This window comes from Candoia aspera, chromosome 9, assembly GCF_035149785.1.
Source record: "Candoia aspera isolate rCanAsp1 chromosome 9, rCanAsp1.hap2, whole genome shotgun sequence".
Classification (NCBI taxonomy): domain Eukaryota; kingdom Metazoa; phylum Chordata; class Lepidosauria; order Squamata; family Boidae; genus Candoia; species Candoia aspera.
In genome coordinates, this window is record NC_086161.1 from 4,988,005 (window position 1) to 5,012,296 (window position 24,292).

At 42.5% G+C, this 24,292-nt stretch overlaps 1 protein-coding gene across 1 annotated transcript in view; it reads left to right on the plus strand.

The window, feature by feature from the left end:
* The window catches only part of UBASH3B (ubiquitin associated and SH3 domain containing B), a 42,598-nt gene extending 19,666 nt beyond the window's left edge, over positions 1–22,932 (plus strand). The window contains exons 2-14 of the mRNA XM_063310907.1: positions 10,526–10,579; positions 12,135–12,321; positions 13,700–13,898; positions 14,256–14,425; positions 14,863–15,071; positions 15,858–15,993; positions 16,113–16,233; positions 17,181–17,303; positions 19,637–19,729; positions 20,508–20,652; positions 20,856–20,962; positions 21,719–21,828; positions 22,717–22,932. Coding sequence (XP_063166977.1) covers positions 10,526–10,579; positions 12,135–12,321; positions 13,700–13,898; positions 14,256–14,425; positions 14,863–15,071; positions 15,858–15,993; positions 16,113–16,233; positions 17,181–17,303; positions 19,637–19,729; positions 20,508–20,652; positions 20,856–20,962; positions 21,719–21,828; positions 22,717–22,854 — 1,792 coding nt within the window. The 3' untranslated portion in view covers positions 22,855–22,932. The remainder of the gene's footprint in view (positions 1–10,525; positions 10,580–12,134; positions 12,322–13,699; positions 13,899–14,255; positions 14,426–14,862; positions 15,072–15,857; positions 15,994–16,112; positions 16,234–17,180; positions 17,304–19,636; positions 19,730–20,507; positions 20,653–20,855; positions 20,963–21,718; positions 21,829–22,716) is intronic.
* The last annotated feature ends 1,360 nt before the right edge of the window (positions 22,933–24,292 follow it).

Genomic DNA, 24,292 nt, shown 5'->3' on the forward strand with positions numbered 1-24,292 from the left:
TTAACAACTATTCCCCAACTGCTGGAAATTAGGACCACCCAAATAATTTTGGCTGCCATGAATAGGGTTCTCTCGGACATATAGCTTCTCCTAAAATGTTGAACTGAAGCTGAACATTCTGCATTTAATGCAGATCACTGAAGCATCACCTTGCTCTGCAAGATCCTAAAATCAGAGAGACAGTTGCTAGTTTGCCAATATCTTTTTCCAATTTTCTTGCCATCACGTGTCTCCACTGCAAATGGACAAGAGGTATCCCAGAAGGTGAAACCACTCAGATGGCCTTGACTTGAAAGCAAGTGAGAAGCATTGACCAGCCATCCCAAATTTTGGAACTCTGCCTGTTCCTGCTTTTTAGTCCCTTTGCTTCTTAACTGCAGTATCAGTGAATGAGGGTAAATTGTTTAAACTAAGTTATTTCCAGCTGTGTGTGGGAGGTGGACAGCCGCCCAGTCTGTTGCTTCAGTGTTTCTCCAAACTTCTGCTGCAAGGGATTTCTCTCCCTGCTCCTTCTACACACATACACACAATTTGAAACTCTCAAGAAGGGGCTTGTGAGTGATGCATAACTTCCTTGCGGCTTGTGGGAATGTGCTTGCAGCTTTCTTGCTGGTACACATGTCTCAAGATTCTTCATTCTTTGAAGCACAATGGTAGCTTCTCTCACCTTCTTCCCCCCCTTCCCCCCAGTCTGTAAAATGAAGGGGGTGAGTTCTGGAAAAGATTTGTTTTTCTCTTGAGACTTGGCTCCTAAGCCATTTCCTTCCTGGAGTCTCTCTAATGAGAATGTTATTGCTTTCCCCTGCAGTGGTTTTCAAACTTCTTCCACATCAGGAACCTTTTTGAAATTGAGTTAATAGCCATGAAATTTCTGAGTGTCTACTCTGGAATCCTGCTTTGTAATCATTGAAGGGGTAATAACAGTGCAGATGCAATTAGTTCATTCATATTCCACTTTCTTTTAATGGTGGCGCTTAAAGAGAAGAATAAGAACGAGTGTATAGTCTGGTGAGTAAGGCATTGGTCTAGGACCTATGGAGCCCCAGGTTCAAGCCCAGCCTCAGCCGTGAAATCTCACTGGGTGGGACTTTGGACTAATCACTCTTTCTCAATCCAACCTACCTCACGTTGTTGGAATAAAAATGAAGGAAGATTCCATGCAAGCTACCCTCAGGAGGAAAAAAAAGGGGATATAATCCTAATCAATAAATACATTAAACATTTTAAAATTTGAAGGTCTGGAGATAGCTCCCATTCTTACCAAACTTGGTCTGTAAGAGCGTGAGTAGTCCAAAATCCAAATGCCTGGTGAAAAAGCCAGGTCTTCACCATCTTACTAAAGGCCCAAAGGGTTGGGGCCTGTTGAATGTCAGGAGGGGAGATCATTCCAGAGGTCCAGGTGGGCTTATTTTTCATATCACTGATCCACTTAACTTTGTCATGTTGCTGAGTTCAATTTGACTTGTGATGGATTGCAGTCCCAACATTCATTTCCATGTCCTGTTGCCAAGTTAGTGATTCCTTGGTCTTCACCTTTGCATTTGGTACTAGGAGAAAAAGTCGCTTTAATTCATGCTAAAATATTCATAATCAGAAAGTGATATTGCAAAAAGCAGCAATAAGTAAAACGCATGTTGGCCAGAGAAGTCTATCAATATGCTGCAACTGTGTTACAAAAGTATAACTGGCATTTAAGTGAAACCTACATGGGAGTAAGCTTTTGTTTCAGAAGTAATGAAATTTAGGAGAAGCTTACAGTTTATCTGGCTATTTTTTTCTGTTTAGAAGCTGGTGGTGTGTGTTGTTTACAGATTTGTATCAGAGAAAATAAGTTCCATGGCCCAAATTTTGCATCCACCATGAGTGTCAAATATCTAACTTTTCATTGGTACATGGCTTGGCGTTGTCTCTCCAAAGCTGCAGACAGAGAAGGAACTTACCCAATTCTACCTGGAGTGGCCAAGGAGTGGCCTGGGAGGTTTTTCATGCAACTATGGTCTACCTCTTGAGTTATGATTTTTCTGATATCTTCTACCCCCTTTACTGGGGAATGACAGTGAAAGAAGACAATCGTTCTCCTGTATATCTTAGCAAGCTTCTGAAATTCTTTCATTTACTAATTGGTGGCAGCAAATGATGGCCTAAGTGGGCCTGTGGCCTGATCCATCCCCATGACTCTATTTGTTCATACTTTCATTTTTGCTTGGCTAAACGCATGAACAGTCTACCTGTGGAGATAATCTACGATGCTGAAGTCTAACCCATGATGAGATATGCTTGGAAAAGACCAGCTTCCATTTCTCCAAAGATGAGTAGTGGTTCTACTGGAGGCCATATTATAAGGTTCATCCTTAATGTTAACAAGCTGAGAATATGTCAATCCTGAATGGAACATACTGAGATAGGCTAAAAATGCCATTTAAACAATTTTGAGAGCAATTAGTTGTGGTTGACATCTCAAAGGCTTCCCTTCTAGCATCTGCGTGTCCCAAGCAGTTTTACTATGGTCTAAAGAATAGATGTGATTGTTGCTGAGGTGATTATTAATCTTGTTAAAGAGACAGTGTGGAGTGTCTCCTGAATGGGAGTGTGGTTTTATCTCCTACCATTCAACTGCTTCGTGCCAAATTTAAGACAGAATTCAAAATTTATAGCACCTCTGTTGGGTTCTTGTGTTCTCTGAGCTTGATTGTTTTCTTGCAGATGCTTCATTACCAGGCTAGTTAAGATCATCAGTAGCTTCCTCACAAGTCTGCCACTATGCAGCAGTGCATGTTATTTAGCTAAGATTGAGTGTATGCAAATATCCATGCCTAACAGCTGACCCATCACTGTTGCCATGAATTACTAGAGGGTTGGTGTTCCTGCTTTGATTCCATGGTCACCTAATTCAGCATGCAGTTCAGAAGACCCATACAGTCAGAAATAAATGTGCACCGAAAAATAAGCCTGCACAAAGACGTTTCTTTTCAAAAATTGCCTGTAGCCATTTAATCTGAATTCTATCAATCCGCATTCCGTACTGTCACCGCCGTTTAATCTGCATTCCGCAAATTGTTAGTTAACTTGCCAGATCATTTTTCTGGTTTATTGTGTTTCATTTTCTTTTGCTTTTTAAGAAAAGTACAGACAGTCTTGTTTTTAAAGCAATAGAATGCCAATCTGAAAGAAATTGGCTAGGATCCTGAGCTCGTGTCACATTTAAACAGATTCCTTAGAAACAGGATTCATAGAAATGTGAAGGCAGGGTATGAAGACATGACTGTGGTTTTGTGAAACTTCCAAAAATGGATCTATGTATGAGTTCTACATTCTTCCACCAGCCTCTTCCTAGCCTGACCCATGGTTCAGAAGTGAGTCAGAGTGAGAGCCAGGCTTGATACTGACTTGTCACAACTACTTCCAGTCAACCCCTTGTTCTGAAGCTTTATCTCTTCCACATGGAAGCCTGGTTTAACTGTTGTTAGCTTGAATAAATGGAGTTCACATATTGCACTAACTCATATTTTTAGGTTTTAGTTTCAGTTTAGCACAATACACAAGCCGAGCACTGAGGTCTATAAACTATTGGTTGTGGTTTATTCACCAAACTGTGGTTAAACAAGCTATAGATCATGTGATATGAACTCAGCCACAGTCTTGAGAGCAATTCTTCTTCTTTAGCCTGCGGGACACCAGCTTGATTTATTTGTTTATCATCACTTTTATATCCTGTCTTTTCCTCAGAGAGCTCAGTAGCTTAATCCTCCAATTTTGTCCGAAGTCCTCTAGTAATCTCTATGGTTGACTTGTCTTGATGTTGCATAAGCTTCAACTTGATTCCATGGAATCTCCTGTTAAAATGGGGCCACAATTAACAGGATGCCTGTTTCAAACCTTGGGCCAGCCCTACTGTTAGGCACAGGGAAGTCATTATTTCAAGTGGCAGATGCTAAATGTGGGTGTAAGAGAACTGAGTTGTACACACCCCACAGCATGCCTGGTGCCCTCTGAGGTCGCGTGTCGCCATGAAATGTGGCCGAAAATCTCTAAAGGTTTTCTTACCAATGTTGCAATTAGCTTGGTTGCCAATCACTTCAACGTCAACCCACGATGCCTTTGCTACAAGCAGCACGGTTGGACTGGCGCTTCCAGAACTCTAGACTGTCACTGCTAGTCAAATGAGCAGTTGCCTTAGCCTTCCCTGAGCTGGAGCACACCAGGGGTGTCGGACTTCCATTCCCATAGTCCCTCCTAGGCTGCTTGGGGATTAGGGTTGTGAGAAGGCAAGTCAAAGAAACTAACAGGCATCGGGCAGCTTCAAGGAGGAAGATCACCACAAGAGTCTTAAAATAGCCAGAAGGTTCCTGAATGAATTGGAAGAAGGCATGTCTTGATTTTGGACCGTCATGTACAACCGTCTTCCTTCCTTATTTCTTGGAGCTGGACACTTCCTCAAGAGGGCAAACACTTCCCTTTTTCTCTTTTTACCCGGCTTCACCTTTTCAGTAACATGTAGGAGGGAGACTGTGCATCTGAAATTGGACCCCGTGTCTGACTGGGAATATTTTTACCAGATGGAGCTGGCCTCTTGTCCAAGCAGTAGGCTGATCGATGGCATTTGGAGCAAACTTGTTGGGTGGAGCTCTGCACCTTCTCCAGCCAAAGCAGCAGGTTCTGCAAATGTGCGAGTGGTGGGGTGGTGGTGGTGGTGTTCTTCTGTTAGGCTAATCCTGTACTGAGCTTCCTGTATACTTCTAACTAAATCTGGCGGCTGGTGGTGGGGGCTGTCCCTTTCATGTAGAAAGTGGGAGGAAAGATGGCCTATCTCCTATTCATCTTGCGGAAGAGTGAGAAATTTATTTAGTTCAAATCAGCACGACAAGCATTTCCTTTCCTATAGCTCCCTCTCTTCAAGCCCATCTGAATCTCTCCAACTACTCCGCCTCTGATTTTACTAAAGCTTCCTCCCCCACCTCATTGCCATCTTTCTGGTTTTTAAGTGGGGGAAGAGGGTTCCCTACATTCCACCCATTTGATTTGCTTTCATGTACACAGAAAAATGCAGTCTGGGGATGTCATCAATGGGTGCATTGTGTAGGCATTCCCTCCGGGCCCTCAAAAACACTGCTTTTGAAGGGGCAATCCTGGGCCAAGAGCACATGGAGACCATGTGGATTGTAACACTTTGCATTTTGCAATGGGGAGGGCAAGAAGGGGAGAGTCGACTTCTCCCTGGCTGTGCTAACCCTAACCCCCTATAATTCTGCATCTTCTTAGCTCCACTTTGAGCCAAACTTCTGGTGATCTGCACCCTTAGAACATCCCCTTTCCTCTCTCTAGACCACATACTTTTGCTACACCAGAGCTCTTTCGAAAGTGAGAGCTAACCACACACATTTTCCACTTATCCCTGCCAATGTTTCCCCACTCCCTGCTTTTCTTCTTATGAGACCACCATCCTTTTCATCCTTCAGTTTCATTTCAAAGAGGCAACAAGGCAGCAGGTTCCCAGGAGATTCCCAGCTCCTTGATGGCAGGCCTGTCCCTGTCCTTCAGCCCATCAAAGGTCATGCAACTGAGCCTCACTTATATTCTGACCTTTCTCCCTCTCTCTCTTTTTTCTGGCTCTCTCTTTATAATCTTACCACATGTCCAGCACATACATTGTCAGCAACAGTGAGAGAGCTTGCAAACTCACAACCCAACCCATTTTCCATGCCTGGCTTATCTTTGCTGGTAGTTGTTTCCCTGGTCAGTATTATGCTTTGTTTTTGTTCTGCTTGTTTGCTATGTTTTCCCTCAACCATTGAAAGATTATTGATTTGTTTCTCTGCCACCCTTTCTCTTGAACAAACCCAAAGTCGAGTGGGTCATGCCAACTGGAAGAGGAAACGTCTTCCCAACTCTTTGTTTTTCAAAACGTTTTATTTCATTTGCGCTTCCCCTTCCCCCTTTGTCTTGTGACGTCCCTGCAGCTTCAATGGTCCTGGAGATCTCTGCTTGTGTAATACTTGGTGTGCACATTGCTCTCCAGCTGTGATCACACCAATGGGCTGTGTGTGATTGTGTCCTACACAGAGGCTACACCATACTTGCATGCCGCAACAGAAGCAATTTTCCAAATTGGCCCTTCCTCCTCCTGAAATGACTGTTTTATGAGAGAAAAAAGACTGGTGAAAAATGGCCCGTGATGTGTCCTTTCTGCAGGAGAATCTGTAAGCCCATTGCTTTCTGCTATTTGCTTGCAGCTTCCCTTCCTAGCATCAGATATCAGGCAAAATGTAGAGCAAGATCAGATCCAAGGCCACCAACCCAGCTTTTGATGAAAGGGCATATAAATGAATTCTGCAGCTAAAACCACCTTATTTTGAATGTCAGAGAAAAGAGCTTTCCGAAATACATGTTCTAATGGACCAAGAACCATTCTGGTAAGGAATTGTACCAATTATTCAAGGAAGACATGGAGTCTGGAGAATTTTCTTGTGAACTAATGCATCATATCCTATTTCAGTCACTTCATTTCAAGTAAATGGCAGACCATCATTATATCATACACATATTGACATGCTCCTCTAGTTTAATGGGCATCCTTTAATGGAATCAGTGGAAAGCTAATTTCTTTCTGCAGCTGAGGAAGTTCCATAGCATGAAGAACATGGCTGAGGAAAGCTTCCTCTGATTATTTGCATAGAGCACATGAAATATCTGGCAGGCATCTTGGGGCAAATGGGGTTAGAATTAATGAAAGTTACCCAGTGACAAAGGGGTGCCTGTGTACATGTGTATAATCTTTCCTGAAGAGTTAGAGGACATGCGTGGTCCTCCATCTAGACACACCCACCATAACCTTAGAGGTGATCTGCCAATACCCAAAGTTAAGGAAAAAATAAATTGCCTTTTTCTATTTTTAGTGGCCCAAACTTTGTGATTTAGAGAAATAATCAGTTTGTCATTGCATGAAATTTGAAGTGGGAGATTGCCAAAACTTTACAGGATTTCATGTCCATGAAATTTCAGTCCTCTTTAAAAATGAGCAGAAAAGGGTGATGACCTGGGCTTCATCAAGAGGGGGCTAGGTAGCTGATGTTGCTGTATATTCAGTGTGGGTAATTCACACAGTTGAACTGTGCTCTATGTGAAGAAATTAACTAGCTTTGCTGTCCTAAATCTCCCTCCTTCCAACTTTCTTGAGTGGCCTCTGGGATTAAGAACCAGTAAAGTCTCTCCACCTGATTTCCTCTGCCTCTAACTTGTCCTGCGTCCCCACAGTTCTTTCTAGAAATAAAAAGTCCCAAATATTAGAGCCTTTCCTCAGAGGGGAACTGCTCCAAAAGCATTATTGTTTGGCATCTTTTCGCTTTCCAAACTCCACCATAAATTTTGTTTGTGTGTGTGTGTGCTCACACCAGAGAACGTGTCATATCCACGCTTCGATTTATCCAATAGCTGAAGGTGTTTCCTCAATGGGTAAAGAGTAGTAAAATGCTCACTAAAGGAGCTTTGAAGGCTGGTGGCTACCAGCTTTTGTGCATGGAATCTTTCCTGCTGAGCTTGCAGGCTGGAAAAAAATAATTAGCAGTTTGGAATATAACCAGGGAAGGAGACAAAACCTTGACTTTGCATGCTGCCTGAGGGAGAGGCCACCAATTATGGCTGCTTGGTCAGCATAGGGTTTCCCAACTATGACCACTTGGTAGATTCCAACTCTCCGAATTCCCCTGCAAGCATGGCTATGGCTGAGAATTCTGGGAGTTGAAGTCCACCTATCTGGAAATTGCCGAAGTTGGAAAGCACTAGCTGAGGGCCTTAATGCCAGTCTGCTTCAAGAGATGCTGACTTGATTCCCCAAACATAGCTTGTAGATTGGTAAATGATATGGATATTGGAAAATTCCATGTGAAAAGATATGTGAAATCCGGGTATATTCCCGCTGCTCATAGGGAGAGGGGTTGTATGCCAAATTGTCTTGCCCAAGTCACCCCCTATTTTTCAGTGGAATGAGTCTGCAACATGGGGGAGTGGGCAGGGTGTCCACTCAGGACAGTTCTCAGTTTGCTGAGCTGGGAAACTGAAGAGGGAAGTTCTTGCAAGCAGCAGGAAGAATCAACCAATTCCCCACCTCTGACCCATCTCCATCTCCATCTCCATCTCCAGCCAGGTTGCTTTGAATGAAGACATTTCTCTGCTAAATCAAAGCCAGGAAGATCTTTAGTGGACATAAATCTTTAATGCAAAGGAGTGCTTGGGGCCTCCGACAAAAAGTCACATGCTAGGTTATGTCAGGGATGCTTTATTATGAATCAGGAGATGTGGAAAGATGGGGAGACAAACAAGGATGATGGAAGCCTTGCTGGAAACTTATGGGTTTCCTCATCCTTCTTGACGTTGAAGGGGGAGAGTTGTGTGAGCCTGTGGTGGCCAAACATCAGAAGGAGAGTGGTAACCCCTTTTCCAACTAACCATAAGCTTTCATGGGCCGTCGCTCGTAAGAGCTTATGCTTTTCAATAAAAGTGGTTAGTCGGAAAAGGGGTACCACACTCCTTCTGTTTTTCATAGGTTTGTTCCTTTCCGACCCTGGAATCCCCACCCCAACCATGAAAGAGATTTAAATTGATTTATGTTCCTAGCAGATATCTCCAGAGAACAGCATGCGGAAGAGACAAATAGCACATTTTTAGAAGTCTGTTAGTGGAGAGCAGAAGAGAGGACCCATAATAATTACTAGTGATGGGAAGCTGGGCAGCAATACAAGGAGGGGGTTAATTCTCCCCATCCTTCTTTGTTGCCACCCTTCTCATTGAAACCCCCCATCACTGGTTTTTGCTAGTGGCTACATATATATGTATGTACTGTATGAATGTATATTTTATCCCCTTCCTCCCAGGATCTTGGAGCCAAATTCTCCCCTCCCCCTTCACAAAACCCCTGTGAGGTATTTAGACTGCAAGAACATGAATGACCCACGGTCATCCAATGAACTTTTATGGCTGTGTAGGAATTTGAGAAAGCAGTTTTCCTGAGCAAACTTGCGTGTGCCGGTCAATGTTTTTGCTTTGTCCTTCATAATATAAAGAGGTCTGAGAGGAAGGAGGAAATTCAGATTGGAGGAAAAAAATAATTGAAGAGAAAGGATTTGCTTCACTTCCTTCAAACCTGGCATTTAATTTGAATTATCTTCTCCTCTTAATAACATTTTCTTTTTTCTTTGTGATTTAAAAAAGAAGTGAGAGTTTGAGGCAGAATTAAAACCCTCATTAAAATATGACTGTCACAGGGCATCCCTGGACTGGACCCATTTTTGCAGAATAACCTACCCTTTTCTCTTAGTTTGTGCTTTTAATTAAAAACATTTTTTTTCTTTAAGATTAAAGGGGGGGAGTGTGTGTGTGTGTGTATGAATAACCTACTTGAGTTGGAAAAATAAAAATGGGTGGAAAATGATGCCCATCTCCCTGAGCTTCTTTTGAAGAAGGATTGGATAGAAACAGTTTCCATCTCATTTGGTTGGGATAGCCTGAAAATCAGCTCAAATATTAGGTCAAACATTTCTGAAGTAAAATGGAGTTGCAGCTGTAATAAAGCAAAAAAGGGTTTGTTGAAGCTGGAAAATAAGATGAGGCACCTGAATTGCTTCCGCCTTGCCTGTCCCTTCACCCTACTGTATCCCCAGAGCAGCGTTTCTCAACCTTGGCCATTCTAAGATGTGGACGTCAACTCCCAGAATTCCCCAGCCAGCATGGTTGTTGAAGTCTACACATCTTAGAATGGCCAAGGTTGAGAAACACTGCCCTAGATGTCCCTCTATTTGGAGCTGTTCAAAAAGTTAAAAAACCTTATCCTGTTGACAAATGTTCTTTTGTCATGGAATAAAACTGCATCCTCCAGAGGAAAACGGAGATCATATCAGGGAGAAGGAAATATATTGCACTCACGCTGCACCCTCACACACATACAATGTGTAAAACACAAGGCCTTCCGTTATTTATTTAGGACCATAAGGTTCGGTTTTTCGTTTTTTAAAAAATAACGTTGCCGCATCTCCATGGAGACTCGAGTTTCTCATCTCTCTTCAGTCCTTCTCTGTCCCTTAGCAAATAGGAATTATTCCAAGCAAAGACGGACATACTGGATTTTATTATATTTGCTAGTTCTGTGAAATTGTTTTATAGTGTGTTTTATATTGAAGTTTTATTATATATTTATTGTTTTATATTGTAAACTGCCCAGAGTTCCTCTGCTCGGAGGAGATGGGCGGTGACAAATTTGATAGATAGATAGATAAATAAATACTGTTCAAAGCAAAACACGCCACTTTTCATGGGGAAAAGAATACACTGGATTCAGATGGGCAATCAAATATTTTTGGGAAGTGAGAAGGGCAGTAGTTGAGAAAGATTGTAGTAGCAAACTTTTCCCTAGGGTTTTTTTTTTTTCCTTTAAAAAAATCTTACTTAGAGAGAGAACAAGGATGCATCTCTTGACCGTCATCTAGAGGTCTGATTGGGACTGACAACTAATTTCTCCCCCTTTGCTTTTCTGCAGGCAGAAAGCTTTGGCATCTACTGGAGGGCGAAGTGTTCAAGCAGCATGCGACTGGTTGGTATAAATGCATATATTATGAACTCTATGACATGGTCAATATTGTGGGAAATACTTCTTTTTCCCTTGCACCTGGAGGAGCTGGCAATTATTTTATTTATTTGTCAATTTTATATGGCCAGACCAGGGACTTGGGGCAATGTACAACAATTAAATTGGCGACTTCGTGCGTGGGCAGAATCAGTGCTCTGTCATTGATCTGCAGCTAGATCCAAAGCAATTATCCCTCTGGCATCCCACAGATAAAAATAAGAACAGGTTTTGTAACAGCCCAATTCCTGGAACATAGTTTCCTGTCCAGATCATGCCTACTACTTGCATTAGATATTATTACATATGCTACGCAGTGCTAATGCATCTCCTGTCCTGTCCTGAACTACAGTCTTTAGACTCAAAGTAGTCACCCAGGAGTTTTTCTTGGTTACAGGAGTATATAAAACTAATAGGTAAATAAAAATATATAAGAAAAAGTGTTGTCCTAGAGCAGCATTTTTCAAACGTGGCTGGCTGGGGAATTCTGGGAGTTGAAGTCCACACACCTTAAAGTTGCCACATTTGAAAAACACTGCCCTAGAGTTATCAGCAGCTCAAAATTAACCTTTCTGGCACGACTTTGAGCTTTAATGAGGCTGCGTATGGACTGCTGTGCATTTGAGAGAAAATACCTGTTTTCCAAGCAAGGATTTAACTTCCAAAGATGCAAAACCAGGTAAACCTGGTAAAATTAGTAACTTAATAAAATTAGTCTTGCATTTCCCAAAAGCAAAAATGGACAGCTAATAGAGACAGAGATGGATCAGGAAAATGGGCTAGAAAAGGGAAGCTTTTGGTAGCCTAGGTCCTGTTTTCCATGCATTTGACCTTAGAAGACCACTCCTCCTAGCATGCCCTTGATTGATTGAGGGCAACCACTTTTATTTGTTTATTTATGGTCCAAGACCAAGTTACTGAATTTAAAATACAGCGCACCATTAATACAAACATACATAACAATACATGCATGTATCAGAGGAAGAAACCCTATAAAATTCACAATTAATTGAAGGCACCAAACGGTTTCTATAAGCTAAGGCTATCAATAAGAATTTTGCCACTGCCTTCGAAACACCCGGGCATATATCTCAATCTCCTCATCATGAGTGGGGTTTATCAGATTCAAGAGTGGGTGTATTAGCTTCAATCGCCGATGAGAGTACAATGGGCACTTTAAAAGGATGTGTGAAACAGACTCAACCTCTGCGTTTGAGCAAGTGCATACTTGAACTTCATATGGAAAGTTGGCATATTGACCAGCTGCCAACCTAGTAGGGAGAGCATCTCTATGGGTTAGGGAGAAGACCCATTATATCATCCTGACCATCCTGATTTGTTAGAGTGTCCCGGCTATTTCATTTTCACTTTGCTGTCCACCAACCTTGATTAGGGCAGATTACAAATGATTATAAAAAATGGCAGATAGCAGGAATGGCACCATCTCTTGCCGTCCTTGTATTTCTCTGGATTTGTTCTGTTGACCCAAAGGACCATCCGTCCCCTCTGTTCTTCCTTGCAGGCTCTTTTCCCATGTCTGTGATCCATTCCTTGATGACCCTCTTCCTCGGGAATACGTCCTCTATCTGCGTCCCACCGGCCCCTTAGCGCGGAAGCTCACCGACTTCTGGCAGCAGTCAAAGCAGCTGTGTGGGAAGAACAAAGCACACAACATTTTCCCCCATATCACACTCTGCCAATTCTTTATGGTGAGTCTGGTCTGTGGTACCCAGAGGTCCTCCTGACTTTCCAACACTAGCCTGACGTCTGCAGGTATAAGCTTTGTTTGTCACTTACAGCCTCTTCTAGAATCATCCAACCATCATTGGGCCAAAAGAACATAATGGGGGGAACAGATCTTAAGTGACCTCAACAGAGACTGGGGAATGGTATGAACTTACCATGAGAGCATAGTGGTGGTAGTGGTGTCAAAAAAAAGATACCATTTTTGCCTGTACATAAATAAGGGTGGGGCTTTGATTGCATGGTTCTGGCCACCATCTTGACTTTTTGACCCCCTCCCTGCAGACACTCTTGGACAGCACCTAATAAGAAGGGTTACTGATACTCACTTAAGAAAATTAATGTCAGTAATTATTACAGAAGAACATTTATTATTATTGTTGTTGTTGTTGTTGTTATTTCATCCTCCTTGTCCTGTGTCTCATACATTTCTCAGTAAAGAAAAAAATTGTCCTTCCATATTTTTCTTCAAACAGAAATCACTGAAACAATCTCACCTATAGTGTCAATGACCGGAGTGTGAGGACACAGAAGAAGAAGGAAAGAAGACAAAACAATAAATCTAAATACATGAAACAATGTGTAATATGTAATTTAGAATGGAAGCCTGATCAAGTAGTTACTCCAACCCAACAGACCTTTGGGTTGTGGCCTTAAAACGACATAGCTGTATATCCCACAGTCAGGAGCGTTGACCAGTTGAGGTTGAAAATATAATGGACTGAAGACCTTTGGGATTCCCTCTTGTTGATTTCATTAGTCCTGAATACTGCCTCTTATCCAGCTGTGTGGTTCCAGTCCAGAGCCATATTGCCCCATGGATTCCATCCCAGCTGTATCTTGAAGCCAAGGCAGTTTCTCAGTTTGCTTTGACAACCAATACTGTGGGAAATTCAGTATATCCATTAGTAAGGTGGAGCTGAAAGCCTTGTAGAAACTTGGAAGTTGGAGTGCATAACATATCCTCTAGTTCTCTAGAATGTATGCTTAGTTCTACAATATTTTGACACAACTGAGTAATTCGGGAGGGGGAAAAAAACCAATAAACCAACATCATGAATCTCAGGCACTCACTATGGTATGTGGGAATGACCTTGGGAGACAGGAGGAAGAGCTGCAGGCTAGACAATGGTCACACAAGAGGCAGCTGAGCCCGCAGAAGGAATGGGGGGCATGGTGAACATCTCAGAAGGGACCCTCCCTAGTTGCTTGGACTGTAAAGGCGAGGGGGGACAGATGTACTGTCAGACTTGCAAGATTCTGTTAATGTAGCCTTACAATAAAGTTAGAGGTTGCACTTCTGGGTGTGCTTCTTGTCTCACGTTCTAATGGGATGTCTTGCAGTGTGAAGACAGCAAGGTCGACGCACTCTGTGAAGCGCTGCATGCAACAGTGACCCGGTGGAGATGCAAGTTCCCTGCTCCTTTGCCACTGGAACTGTATACCTCATCAAACTTCATTGGTCTCTTTGTTAAGGAGGACTGTGCAGAGATCCTGAAGAAATTTGCTGCGGACTTTGCAGCAGAAGCCACTGCTAAAGCTGGTGAGCATGTAGGGTCTAAGGCAACTGAATTGCAACTCAGACCCAGTTTGTATATATTAATGCTGTTGTGCACAAGATTTAAAACAACAACAACAACTTTGGGAGAAGCTTACAAAACCAGTAAAAGACCGAAAACACAAACCAGAGATAGAGGAGGAAGATGGGAAAGAATCCATGACAGCACTGATTGGTTCCAATTTCAATAATGCTACAAAAGGGGTACTTTTATATTCATCCTCTGCTTGGTAACGTCTTGGTAGCATCTGGTCATCCATAAGGAGAAATGAAATTCTGGACCAGTTGGACTTCCTGCTGTTCTCAATGGCTTGCAGCTGACCACAACTTTCCATCTTGTAGATGTGCACGTGGAACCTCATAAGAAGCAACTCCATGTGACCCTGGCATACCACTTCCAAGCCGACCACTTGCCCACACTTGAGAAGTTGGCTCAGAGCATAGATGTCAAGCTGGGCTGTGACTGGGTAGCTGCCATCTTCTCCCGTGACATTAGATTTGCCAATCATGAGGTAAGCTTGGACTTGAAGCACCCTGCCTTTGATCCAAACCAGAAACTTCTTCAAAAAAAATGAAGATGCTCTGAAATCAAGGTTGATTCACTGTGTCCATCCTGCTTTCTCAGCAGTGTTACAAAAGTGGTTGGTCACTATATTCTTCTGGGATGGCTTCTTGACTTCCCAGTTCTAGTCAACAGTCCTGGAATTCTGAAGTGGATCCTCAGAATTCAAATACTGAAGCAGTAGTGAAGTAGAGGCAAAAGATAATTTATTTTTTGGGTGGGAATTCCAGAAGGTTTAGTCTTAGAACATTTCCCCCTGAGAATCCAAGGTTAGGTTAAAAAATTGAATGAGACATGTCATGTCTTCTGAAGGATTGGAGAAGGGGGCCAAAAGTAAAAGATTTGCCAGTCAATGCTCAATTTCTTCCTCCTCCTCCTCTCTCCCAGACCCTGCAAGTCATCTACCCATATACCCCACAGAATGACGATGAACTTGAACTCGTGCCAGGAGATTTCATCTTCATGTCTCCTGTGGAGCAAATCACAACTAGTGAAGGCTGGATTTACGGTACTTCTTTTGCCACTGGGTGCTCAGGACTGTTGCCAGAGAATTATATCACCAAAGCAGATGAATGTGGCACTTGGGTATTCCATGGGTGAGTAGCTCCACATTCTGTGGTTTCTAATATTTCATGGGGGAGACACCTAATCCTGTGCTGAAGGATAACAAGAACTTTTCTCATTGATGGGCCTGTGAATATCTGGGTAGACACATGTTGGTAGCAGGTCAAGATGAACTTGTGGGTAGAAACATGTTGGTAGAAGGTCAAGATGAAGTACTGAAGGAGAAGACCTCATCTTTCTTGGGCATTCAAACAGCCACCTCTCCATCTGCATCCCATTTAATCACTGCAGTTTGGAGTCACTTTTGGACACTGTCTAGACCACCAAGGAGATGAGGAGAAAGTAGTTATTTCTCACCTTTGTCTTCTGTTCTTCCTCCCAAATGACAAGCAATATGGAGAAGCATAGAGGAGCCTCTTGCTTGTGAAACAGGTTGCAAAAAATGATTTGCTCCAGGTTATATTAACATCTTCACAGCAGAGCTGAGATTTTGAAGCCAGGCCAATTACAGCCCTCAGTTCTTGACACCCATGGCCCTAAGGTGGTGATGTAAGCATATTGGCCACCCTACAATTGAATTACGAAGCAGTAGCCCACAGTTTATGCTTGCCTGTTGCAAAAAAGAACCCCTGTATCTTTGTGCATCTTTTGAAAATGTTTGTTTGTTTGTTTTTACCATGGGAATTGCTTGAGATCAGCTGGTACCAGGTTCAAGGCCCTTGGTAGTATCCCACTCTTAAAGGGTTATATACATAGATATCCTAAGATACCCCTTCTCTACAAATTAGCCATATTTTTGTCTTCTGCATTGGGGCTAGGTCCTATTCTATTATGAATGCCACTATCTCCTCATCTCTCTTGATGTTCACTGATGGGGTGATGGATCGAAGATTCCAGGAAGATCAAGGACCGGGAGAAACGGGGCCTCTCACAATCTTCTGTCAGAGTATGCAGGTAAGGAAAGTTTACACCTGTGAGTCTTCCTCTACCTGTCTCCCAGGTGTGCTTGACTGCAGGGAGGGGAGAAGTCAAGCCAAGATGGTTTTTAAATCCTACTCTCCTCTCACGGTCAGCCCTTAAGGATCGCCAACACACCGGGGCCCCAGAAAAGATGCCTTTTTGTTTGCCGTCATGGTGAAAGGATGGATGTTGTGTTTGGAAAATACTGGCTCTCCCAATGTTTTGATACCAAAGGTGAGTTTCTCTCCCCCCCAGTGTTCATTCCTTCATGTTTATAGATAGCTGATTTGGACTTTAAAATGGGGATTAATCTGAATTAGAAGAGGATGGGGAGGGGGTTGGAACAAAAGCGGGGGACAAATGTTAAAAAATGATTCATCTCCTAAACTGGTAATTCTAAATGCAAGGGAGTTCTACTCAGAGATTCAAAGCCAAATGAACTGTAGAGATAGGGACATTAGTAATCCTGTTTGTCTGAATGCATAAAAAACCAGCGACAGAGGAGGAAGAGAGTGTGTGTCCAAGGATTTTAAAGGGAGCATTTATGGCAATTTCTGAGGTTCTGGAACTTCACAGGTCCTTCCATATATACTGTATATGATATTTCTGTGCATAGCACATCACCGTTTGAGAATCTCTCAGCACATACAGCATCTCTCTGGCGTGATCTGACCCTGTCAGTTGATTAGGACTGGGATGGGAGAACACCAGAAAATTCTAGGGCTGTAGTCTGGACTGAGAAGTTGAAAAAGCATCCCAGAAGAAGGCAAAACCAATTCACTTCTGCATCATTCCCATGAAAATTGTTTGGATGTCACCTTTGCTTTTTTCACTGTAGCAATCCAGAAATTGCCATGCCATCCTTTTAATGTACAGTAGGTGGCAGCACCTAGCCAACCTTGGCTGATCTCAGAAGCTAAGCTGGGTCAGATCAGATTAGTATTTTGGAATGAGAGACCATCAGCCTTCCCAGCTTTGGAAACTAGAGTGAGAGGTCAAAACAACAACAACAACAACAACAACAACAACAACTCACAATTAGATCAGGGCAAAGCCTTTCTCTAATGTGGCCAAGAAAGCTTCATAGATGCTACCAGGAGTTGAGCTTCACTTTATCTTTATGTAAGGGACGCGCCCTTGAGGAATCTCCTTAACTGGTGCTGTTCCGTGTCTCCTAACAGGGAGATACATCCGGACAAATCTGAATATGCCTCACAACTTGCCTCAACGGAGTGGTGGTTTTAGGGATTATGAAAAAGATGCCCCCATCACGGTGCTGGGATGCACGCAAGCCCGGCTTGTGGGTAAGTTTGCCTTGTTCGGGGTGGGGAGAGAGGGGAGGGGCGAGGCGAGGATGTGCATCTTCGTCCTTGTAGGGCCTTCATCCAAAGGCAGTGACACAGTCACCCTCACACACCCTTGCTGTTCCTTCCCTAATGCTCCAGGGCCTGTTAATTTCTCCATAGCAAAACTACAGCAAAGCCTTTGTTTCTGTCAGCCTTCCCAGGCAGACTGGACAGGAAACACGACCAGATGAGCTAATTCTACTTTACTCTAAGGCTACATTAACAGAATCTTGCAAGTCTGAAAGTACAAATCTCCCACTGTCTCTTTTACGGACTGAGAAATTAGGGAGGATCCCTTCTGAGTCTCTTTCTCCACCCATTGTGCAGCTGTGGGCTATGCCCTCTCTTATCTGATCATTCCCTAGGAAGCATCTCCCCCCCACCCCCTGGTCTCCCAAGGTCATTCCCACATACCATTGCAACAGAGCCAATTTGGCTGCAGCTTCTCTAAGGACATCCTTATGCCAATGATGCCAATTGTGTCATTCAAGTCAAATAATGCATAATGACATCCTCACTCTGCTGCCTCCCCTCCCCTCCCCTCCCCTCCCCTCCCCTCGAGCCCATTAAAATAACTACTGCAAATTCCTTTAAATATAAGGAAAACCTTCCTGATGATAAGATCTGTATAACAGCCTCTCAACAGGGGTTGTGGATCCCGGAAGATTTTTAAGGAGGTGGACAGCCAACTCTCAAGGGTGATTTGATTGGTTTCCTGGCACACAGCCATGGGTTGAACTTCGCCAGATGATCTTTATGGTCCCATCCAACTGCACAATCCTGTGAAGTGAGATTTCACTGCAATACATATTGACAGGCCCTCTCTGACACTTACAGTAAGGGACGATATTCAGAAAAAAGAAACACCTTCACAATTATTTAAATTTTCTAGGATAATAATAATAATCCTTGCAATTTAACATTCTTGCTCTGCCTTGAAACACTTGGAACCTTTCTGGTTTTCACTCTACAATAGTCGTCTTGATGACCCCCTACTGTGTTATATCCCCAAATTCCTGGCTAGCTTGGCCTACTTGAAAGAAGCACCTCAAAGCCACAGCTCAGGAATTATTAACGGTCTAGAATTTCTTCCTAATGCTTATCCTAAAGCCTCTTTCTTGTAATTTGAAGCTGTTGCTCCCTACAGTCTGGACTCTTAGAAGACAAATATACCGCATTATCTACGTTTGGAGATGACTCTTAGTTTGGACCATCTCTTAATCTTCTCTTCCCCGGACTAAGCACACTTTCTTGTTAAATGAAGAACGAAAAATCAGATAGTTATCAATGTTGCCCAATGCTGTGCATCTTAAGGGCAATTTTTCCATCTTTGGGGGTGCCAATACAAGGGACTTCTCTTTGCTGACCCTGCTCTTGCTACGCCAACGTCCACCGTAGCCATTCAGGGCATTCTAAAAACACATCCTCCTTTTCTACCATCCTTCTCTAATGCTGGTCTGTTTAAATATTTCATTGTGTCATCATATTGATATGCTATTACACCACCCACATTTCACATTTGCATCAATAAAAAGCCATGTGTAAATCTTTTTTAGCAAAAACATCAAAATAATATAACCATATCTTAGCAACATAAAGGCAAAAATTCTTCACTGAAAGAGAAGGTTGTAAAATTGGCCAGTTTTCCCATCAGTATGGTAAGAGATGGCAAGTTCTTCATTTTCCAGAGTGGTAATGTGATAGCCCATTGCAACACAACTAAAAACAACATATTGAGCTAGCTAAAAATGAACACCCTTACATTTGATGGGAACATTTTTTTACAGCGTGTCTGCCATCTAGAGGTTGAACTTGGCAGGAAACAGCTTCTGTCTCATTTGTCCCAAAAAATGCAAAATGGAAAAATTATCTGCCAAAATGTGTACGTGAACAAAGCCTGGTTTGAAATAAGAAATGGCAATGGAGCAACAGGAAGCTGATCCTTTGCAGATGAGTGCTGTTGCATTGCAAAATGGTGCCCGTCAACTGATCAGTGAAGCTTATTTAGTCCCAGAAACACATCTATTTCAGCTGCTCCTAGGTACTTACTTGCATTAAATACTACATTCGTACAACAAGGATCAAGGTCCCCTGCTCACTCTCTTTGGCCAGACTCAATATTAGCTCACTTCCAGTGTTAGATTCCTTGCTTTTTAAATGAGAGAAAGGGGGCCTTTTTAGGGATACAAAGTGACCATTTTCCTATGTTAAGGAGCCAACATGGTCCTTGGTGTGTTGCAGACAGTCCCATAGCATTGTGCCCTTTATTTTGAACCTGTGTCTTCATGCAGGGGAGGCCCTTCTTGAAAGCAACACAGTCATCCACCACATCTATTGTTCCCCATCACTGCGCTGTGTACAGACCGCGCACCATATTCTGAAAGGTAAGCCAGTGTGACCAAGTAACTGGGTTGGTTGATTTTGGTTTTCCTGGGGACCACCAATGACTGAGTTCATGCTAGTGATGAAATCAATCACTAGTCCCCCCACATTTCTGTAAAATTCGTGTCTAGAGTAGGGTTTCTCAACCAGGGTTCCGTGGAACCTAGGGTTCCGCGAGAGGTCACCAGGGGTTCCCTGAGAGGTCACGATTTATTTAAAAAAATATTGCAAATTCAGGCAACTTCACATTAAAGAGGTAAGTTTCATTCTGTATTTTTAGTTTAAGAATGCTGTTAATGCATATATCCAGGCCTACACATGAAACAAATTTAATAATTTTGGAACTTCTGGCCTATATCTGAGCCTGAATGTGCAGGGGTTCCCCCAGGCCTGAAAAAATATTTCAGGGGTTCCTCCAGGGTCAAAAGGTTGAGAAAGGTTGATCTAGATGTTTAGCCCAGCCAGTGTTGCGATTTACACACGTAACATGCTATTCATAAAGAAGGAGAGCAAAGATGCCAAATTAGTTCATAAAAAGGGGAACACCAAGATTCGCAAATTGCATTCATCGTTATGAGCCCTGCCTTGGCCTCAGATGAATTTTTTACATTATGCCTCCTCTCCTCTCCTCTCCTCTCCTCTCCTCTCCTCTCCTCTCCTCTCCTCTCCTCTCCTCTCCTCTCCTCTCTCCTTCCTTCCTTCCTTCCTTCCTTCCTTCCTTCCTTCCTTCTTTCTTTCTTTCTTTTTCTTTCTTTTTCTTTCTTGTGCACCAATTAATAGGCTTGCAAGAAGAAAATAACCTGAAGATTCGAGTTGAGCCAGGCTTGTTTGAGTGGACCAAATGGGTTTCAGGGAATTCTCTGCCAGCCTGGATCCCACCACTTGATTTAGCTGCAGCCAGTTTGAGTGTCGATACGACCTATAGGTAGGAGCAACATTTATTTGTATTTATTTTAATTCACATGGCCAACTGTCTCACAATACACAATTCTGGGCAGCTAATGGAGTTTAAAATAGCAGTGCAAAATAATAGGAAAACAGTAAAAAGCAGAAATAAAATAACAGAAAACGGTAACTGAGCTTTTCTTCCATACCTGGGTTTCTCTGTTTCTTTTTTAACCTCCACAGACCTCATATAGCTGTGAACAAATTAGGAGTTTCTGAATCCTATGAAACATACATCAGCAGGAGCTTCCAAGTCACCAAGGAAATCCTAAGTGAATGCAAAGCTAAAGGCAAGTAAAATTCCATCTTGAAGAAGAGGTTAATGGTCACCCCAGATTAACAGATCTATGTGACGCTGACACCCGAGATAGAGAAGGATAGGACTGTAAATGGGAGGCAGAGGGGAAAACCACCATCCTGTTTTAAGACAGGAAACTCATGAACATTGTAATAGGCTCTATGCACTTTTTAAAAAATAGTTACAAAAAGCAAACCTCTCTATTTGTTCTGTTCTGTACAAATTTAAGAAAAATAAGAAGACCCATGCCATGTAAAGAGAGACTCTTGGTGAACGATGACATAAGAATTTACTATTGCTTAATCTCCTCCCAATGACTGTTGATCTTGATTTAAACTCTTCTTCTTTGGTCCAAAGAATTAACCCAACTCATTACTAGATACCCGCTTTCTTCCCCCATTACAAATGTCTCCAACTTTACCTCTACGTTGGGTTGGGTGGGAAAGGCACTTTGTGGAAACAGCCATGCTGAATAAAGGAAGGAGAGAAAGCAAATTCCACCAGAGTTTGTGGGAAAGCAGGATAGGAAGAAAATGATTATAAGTAGGCAAAGAACCAGTAAGGGAAAAAAAACCCTTGTATTTTCTCTACTATTCTTCGACTCAAAAGCACAGCATCCTGGTGCTGTTTGGGACTGGAAGAACCACCACCACCAAACCCATGTCAAGACTTTGTTTCTGTCAACAGAGAGCTCATCCCTGGAAAATTAAATCCATGGGATTCTGTGTTTATCTGTTTTTTACTGCAGGTAACAACATTTTGATAGTTGCACATGCATCCTCCCTTGAGGCCTGTACTTGCCAGCTACAAGGACTCTCACCGCAGAATTCAAAGGACTTTGTCCAGATGGTCAGAAAGGTGATTGACATGCTAACAAGATAAAGCTCTTTAGATTTTGTTTTGTTTGTCCTGAGATGAAAATCTCCTTACAAGTCCAAACATGCTTTATTCAGTCGTGCGTGATCACTAAGCTTATTGTTTGAACATCAGCAGGCCCAAGAATCACATGAGCAGGGAAGATTGCTTGCAAGTGATTATCTTGTACATCATTTTGATTATCAGTTGACCATGGCTGTGAAGTTTTGCACACACATTTGCAGAGCAGTTAATCCTGACTGTGCATTATCGAATTAGCATTTTGGAAAGGTTATTTCAGCCTCCATTCTCCTCTGCACTTGCATTTTCAACCCAGGCCTATGTATTGCTTCTGTGCTCCTGAAACAACATTGTGAACTGCATGGAGAAAGTGCATGGCTGAAAGTTCTTCTCCTCTCCCCTTCCGAACATGAGCATTTGGACTGAGCCAAATAATGTAATTCTACAAACTGTACTGAAATCAAGTTATTGACGTGCCACTTCTTGACAAGGTTTTGGAAGAGTATAAGAAGTACGATGGACAGTTTAGAGAAAATTGGCTAATGAGTACAGGAAGGCAAAAGTTAAATACAAGCACATCCTAGCCCAGTGTGGGAACTGAGTCTTAAGTTCTGCACCAATTCTGTACAAATGAAAGGCTCATGTCATACGCACAAGAGACAGCTCATTTTACAAGCTCATCCGGGGTCCCCAAAATTATGCTTGGTCTCCTAAGTGGCAAGACTTTGCTTCTGAAGTTCTGAATATATGTTCCCAAGAGGGTTTGAGAGAGGAAACTTGGCAGTGCTTAAAGTAAGAGATAGCCACTGTTCTAAGCTAAGGCATCAAATCTCTCACTGATGTTTCCTCTCCTTTGGGTTTTCATTCCAGATTCCATACTTGGGCTTTTGCTGTTGCGAAGAGCTTGGAGACACGGGGCTTTGGCAGTTGACTGATCCACCCATCCTTCCACTCACTCATGGACCAACGGGTGGTTTTAACTGGAGAGAAACTTTGCTGCAAGAATAAGGCCAAAAGGGAGATCAGAATAACAGAAGAGAGGGCTTTCTTAAAAACTGGAGAACATCTCACCTACTGGAGTTTTTTTTTAAACGAACAAAAATTAGAAAATACTGATAGTGGAGAAAATCGCTCACAACTCTTGGAAAGGATTTAAAGAATAACACTCAAGCATATCTGCCACAGAACGGCATTTCTATTTCTAGGAAAAAAATAGCGAATATAGGCATCTGCTTGGATTGTGGAAAAATATAACATGTATTCAAATTTGTTTTCATTCTTTGTCTCTACAGTCTTCTGTCCAGCAGATATGGCTTTCTGATGTAAGCCGTTGAGTTTTAATGTATATCTCTATGTATGTATGTGTGAATATATATATATATATATATATCTCCAGAATTTTTTAAATATGGAATTAAGGTCTAGGAAGAGAAACTAGTTTTCACTGCCTTCTGTATAATTGTTAGTAACGAAGTCCTAAACTGTGGACTTCATTTGTTAGTCATTTATTTTTTGGGGTTGACTGTTAGAATTTTGTTCTGAGCCACTTTGGATCAAGTACGCTGCAACCATATTTTAGTCCATTATTCTCTCTACATACATGCAGCAAGATCTCATTCCCCAGGGGGATGTGTGTGGAAAGAAAATTATTTTTCTGGTCAAAATAGAGAAGTGTTGTCTCCCTAGTATCTAGTTCTAGCACTGTTGAGACAGGGTTATCTCAGCTATATTTGAAACGAGCAAGAGGGATCAGAATGCAAAAAAAAAAAAAAGATTTTGAACAGGGAAGTCTTGTTTGCACATTAATATATTATCTCACCACACTGGAAAAACTCCAGAGAAACAATTCTCTAGTCAGAGACTGGAAAAACGTGCTCTGTGCTACTTGATCTGGAATGGTGTATTTCGACCATGATAAGCACCTCTTGATGTTACAGTCAACAGTGTCGACCATGCAGGTCAGGATGACCCGGGTTGGGTGGGCATGCCTCAGAACATGCAGTTATGTGGCCCCCAAAGCCATTGTCTCCAGCCACATGTGCCAGATCTTTCCATTTATTTTTCTTTTTTCTTCCCCATCATGAATATTTCTCAGAAAAGTGGCTGTTAAGGTATGCTTTTAACCAGTTCGGATTTTGCTCGCAGGACAATGATTCCTTTCTCTCATGATTTATTATCCTCCCCCATTGTTTTCCCTACTTTGGTGGAAAGGTTCACCACCTCTCATCGGAGTATCAACTCTTCAAACTTAGCAAGTCCCTTCTGACTCATGATCGGTATCCGCAAAGAATGGGCGGTCTCGTTTCGTTCCTTTTGCACATTGGCCCCATCTTGTTTTGGGGCAATGAGCATTCAGAATGGCTTCTGCAAAGAAACAGACGACAGTTCTTTGTTTCTGTGTTCATCTTGTACACAGAGCCGGTCCTACCGTGAGGCAGAGGGAGGC